This window comes from Sinocyclocheilus anshuiensis, unplaced genomic scaffold (assembly GCF_001515605.1).
Source record: "Sinocyclocheilus anshuiensis isolate Anshui unplaced genomic scaffold, SAMN03320099.WGS_v1.1 scaffold3082, whole genome shotgun sequence".
Taxonomy (NCBI): Eukaryota; Metazoa; Chordata; class Actinopteri; order Cypriniformes; family Cyprinidae; genus Sinocyclocheilus; species Sinocyclocheilus anshuiensis.
The window spans coordinates 91,802-96,756 of NW_015538182.1; the positions used below are offsets into that span (position 1 = coordinate 91,802).

Sequence of the window (4,955 nt, forward strand, 5' to 3'; positions counted from 1 at the left end):
AGGGACGGGACGGGACTGCAATGAAGTGGAGTGTTGAAAACATCTTTATGGTTGCTCGTACACTGCATACTTTATTCTCGTGTTCTATTATGCTTTATAAATTTGTCCTCAGGTACTTAAAGAGATTGTTCACCCCAAAATGACAATTCTATCATCATTTACTCACCCTCATGTTGTTCCAAACCTGTGAACTTTAGATTTTATTTTTTTTTTTAATGTCCATATAATGGAAGTCGGCGGGGTCCAATGTGACTTTTGTGAAATCCTGAGGAAAGTCATAGAGGTTTGGAACGACATGAGGGTAAGTAAATAGTGACTGAATTTAAGCTTATGGGTAAACTATCCTTTTTAAAGTGATCAATGACAAAAAAACAGTTACTTCCATGCCGTGCTTATATTATATAGCCTATATTATAAGCACAGAAATAAACAACAAAGAATACTGTATGAAATACGAGCATGATACTTGTGTATTCATCGCTCTTTGATTTTGATTACTATTTTTCTCATTCATCAAGCACATTTTACAGCAATAAATTCTAATTTATAAAGCCTTTTATAAAACATTTCATGAAGCTTTACAACCATTCCAATTTCACTTAATTGAAGTCATTGCAATTTGACTTAATTGAAGTGACTGAAAAGCTCTTCTGTGAGAGCAATAAAGAATTAATCAAAAACCTCTCTCAGTCTCCATGTGACTGCTTCAGTCCCTAGAGACACATGAAGGGTACGGACAGCCTACAACACCAGGTCAGGTCTCTCAGCTAGTTTCAAAGCCTCGTGCATGCTGGCTGCCGATAGCTTGCGGTTGATGTTCCGATAGCGGCAGCGGATGAGGTTGTGGTAGGTGGTCCTGAGGTCTCTGTTGAAGAATGCATAAATTAAGGGGTTGATGAGCGAGTTGGCATAACCCAGCCAAAGCAGCGTCCTCTCCACCCACAAAGGCACGCAGCTACACTGCACTCCACAGATGAACGGCCGCGCCGTAGAAAGCAGGAAGAAGGGCAGCCAGCATACAGCAAAAGCCCCCACAACAATCCCGAGGGTGGCCGCTGCCTTCTGCTCTCTTTTGAAAATGGAGATGTTTTTACGGTCATTTTTGAGAAGGCGAGAAAAGCTCACACACACCTCCACCTCCCTCTGCAGCTTTAGGACCGCAGTCACGCAGTTCACGCTTTCCTCATCTTCGGCTTTGGGAAAGCCAACGATTGTGTGTTTGGCAACACTCACCTTTGCCACTCTGTATATCCGGTAGTACATAATGAGCATCACGGACATGGGGATGTAGAAGGCCACGGCGGTGGAGTATATAGTGTAGCCCAGGTCCTGGCTGATCAGACACACATTGTCATCGTTGACATTCTGAGCCCATCCAAACAGTGGGGGCAGGGTGATGGAGGCAGAGAGAAGCCATACAGACAGCACTATTTTGGCCATGCACTTTCCACTCTGTCTCACAGGATACGTCAATGGCTTAGTGATGCCCAGGTACCTGAGAAAATGGAATGGAGAATGGGAAAAATGAAAGAAGGAAAAAAAGAACTGTTAAAGTGCATCACTGTCAAATAATGCATAAATGTGGGCACTTTCGCAGTGCCTTTCTTTGTCCTTCTTTGGAATATTACAATCTAAGCTTGAAATAACTCCTTGAAAACAGACTGGGGCTAGTTGTCATAATGCATAATTGTTTGTTTGTTTTTTACATATTTTTTTGGTAAACAAGTGATTATAATAAAATCACACTGACATACATTCAGACAATAGTCGAATATATGTAAAAAGGGAGATTTCTATAGCAAAGTGTTTTTCAAAAATGTTACATACACCGTAAAAATTGATAACCTTTAATTGAGATATATCTTAAAGAGATATATCTACCTGATTTAACCCATTATTAAATTAAGTTTAGAAGCTTGAAAATAATGTAATGTGTTTGAGTGATATTAGGTAACATTGATTTTGACTTGAGTAAAGCCAGTTAATTTAGATGTTACCATTTTTTTCAGTGTATGCTGTCATAATTATTTCTCTCTCTCTCTCTCTCTCTCTCTATACATATATAAATGACATGACTAATGCTTTTTAGTAATGACATTACTTTTTACATTTTGGCTGATTTTATAAATCGTTTTGTGTTTTGTGTTTACATTTTCCTGAAAATGTGTTTAAATAAAGCTGTTTAACGGCATGTTCTATTGTGAAACATACGACACTAAAATTAAATGCAGTGGCGGAGCTACTGTTTTATATATGGGCTGGCCAGGGGCTGGCCAAGATTAATTCAGGGGGTCCATAGACCATGACAGAAAATCAGTGTATAACTCCAACCTGGCATAAAAAACATGAATAAATCCTATGATTGTTGATTACTTTACTCCACATTAGCTTCCTACAGTAACTTCAATTGTTAGTCTATTGGAACTTATTTCTCTTATTTTTATCATCTGATTAACCAGTGGTTGGTGCAAAAGATCTAACATTAACTCATACAGTGAATTTTGTAAATGTTGTTCAGGAAACCTAAAACTTCAACTTATTTTTCAAACAGGGCTGCCAACTTTGAGTACAGACTGGAGTGAGAATTAATCAGGAATAATTAAGCTTGCAATTAAGTACGTGTTATTTTTTCTCAATTTTTCTAAACTAAACTATACAGTAGGTAACCCTATTGTTAAGGTTAAAAGTAACAATTAATTTGTATACAAGTTTATATTAGACCAATTTTATAATAATGTTTTATCTATACATTTTTATTCATTATAATAAAAAAAGAGTAATTATTTGAGTAAAAATATAATAAATGTAATTTTATGCAAAATTCTCCTCTCTAGTGTACATTTTTCTCACTAGTTTATGGACACTGAATGGATTTTCTGAGGTTGTGTGACTGTTTTCAAGCTGCTTTCCGGAGTTGAAACACTCATTGAGTGATTACATGAGACACTATACATTCAGTAAGTAGTAGTGTATCTTTCAACACGCCCTCGGATGTTCATTCATGTTTATTTCATGTTAATTAGAATACACTCCTGCTTTGCATGAACTGAGGCAAAGCGGGAGCGCACTTAAACCGTCACCCACTATAGAGCTCCAAAACTGTATTTATCGTCTGAAATTCTTAATAAAACTAACTAATTTGAATGCTGAGACTTTGTTTCTTATTATTAAAAAAGTAACCTGCTCTGTCTTGTCTAACAGTGCATTGTGTGCCCTCTTTGCTCTGCGATATTTTTCACTCCGTAAGAAAATGAACGTGGAGTGAGAGCGCGTAAGCAGAGGAAGGTACGCCAGACGCCATGCGGCACACCAGGCGCGTCACGTCCTTGAGTTCGAGGCTACAATAAATGCTTCTTTAAGTACGATTAAACAAAGAAAATGAAATAGTAGCATATTCAATTTTGGGGTGGCAGCCGGGGTGGCCGATCAGATGTCAGCTCTGGCTCCGCCACTGAGTAAATGTAGCTGTAGCCTATTTTTCTGGTCTGTAATGGTGAAAATGTTCAGTAGTTTATTTGTAGTCATGTTAAGATATAAGTCTATACAGAAACCGTTTTTCAAAAGTGAACCACCCTGAAAAATTCTCCATGGAGTAAAGATGTGACAACTTACCTCGGTCTCCTATACACACAATATACTGACTGAATGAAACATTTAAACTGTATACAGTAATCTATCATTGATTAATTTAACCAAATTATGTTTGCATCTATTTTAAATTACAGCACTGGGAGACCTACCTGTCTATGCTTATGACACATAGTGTCATTATTGAAGCGGTGCAGCACATCACGTCCATAGCGATAAAAACATTACAGAAAACACGACCAAAGATCCATTGCCCTCCTATGAGATCAGTGATGCTGACAAACGGCATTACGACCACCGCAACCGACAGGTCTGCAACGGCCAGAGAAACGATTAAGTAATTAGAAGGTTGCTTCAGTTTCTTTACAAAACACACTGATATTACCACTAGCAAATTCCCGCAGACTGTTAAAAAGGTAAGCAAGGTCAGAACCCCTCCGATGAGCACTTTTTCAACATGTCCGTAACTCAAATTCGGCTCTCCGCATCTGGTCTCGTTATCCATAAAACTTGGCGTCGGCAAAGTTGTAGTGGTATCGTGCATCTTGTTAAGAAAGCGCACGTCCATCACTAGTCATGAGTGCCTGCACGCGATCCTTCGACACTGATGTCGAAATCATTTTGGCTGTTGAGAGCTGTCCTTGGTTCTGAAAAGATGTTGCTCTCATTATCCATCAGATATCCAAGTATATGATGTGTAATTACACACATGTATTGCACTCATTTTCTGGCTATATCTGGGACAACAGAAGAACTTCCCATCTACACGCGAAGAGCCATTCAAGTTGTCAAGTTAACGCTCACAGAACGAACCGCGCGCTCTTTACGGCATTTATTTTATTGGCGTCTTGACTGTGCGTAATGACGCGAGATGTTTATGGGCGTGACTCTTTAAAAAAAATACAGAATGCGCCCAGTATGATAGTCATGGGATCTTATGAGACAAGTCAAACAGGACAATATCACCTTGTAAGAGAAAAAGAGAATATAAGCGTCACAATACATTCATATAAGAATTGTATAATATAGAATAATATAAAGTATAATAAAGAATAATATTTCCTCACACTTTGATTAAAAATATATTTTCTCTATTACCATCTCATGGCCTAACATAGAATTACGATTAGCCTACTAATTCTTTGATCATAGTGTTATTCCTACACTATAAAAAAAAGTGTAAACCACTACAATTGAAAGTTTAATACTACCTTAATTAAAATTGCATTTCATTGCATTTATTTGATCAGTTTGAATTTTAATCCTCTTAAAAATTAAGCAGAACGTATTGTGGTTATGATAAGATGTTGCTACAATACTGAATAGATTTTTTTCGGGATAAAAAAAATGAAATCTGTGAACTGTGT

General features: G+C 37.6%; 1 protein-coding gene across 1 annotated transcript; it reads right to left on the bottom strand.

The window, feature by feature from the left end:
* Positions 1–741: 741 nt before the first annotated feature.
* LOC107683721 (5-hydroxytryptamine receptor 7-like) lies at positions 742–4,208 on the bottom strand. Its single transcript, XM_016479791.1, is given in 3 exon segments — positions 742–1,495; positions 3,741–4,160; positions 4,162–4,208. Coding segments are annotated over 3 exon segments (1,221 nt in total).
* Between the last annotated feature and the right edge of the window lie 747 nt (positions 4,209–4,955).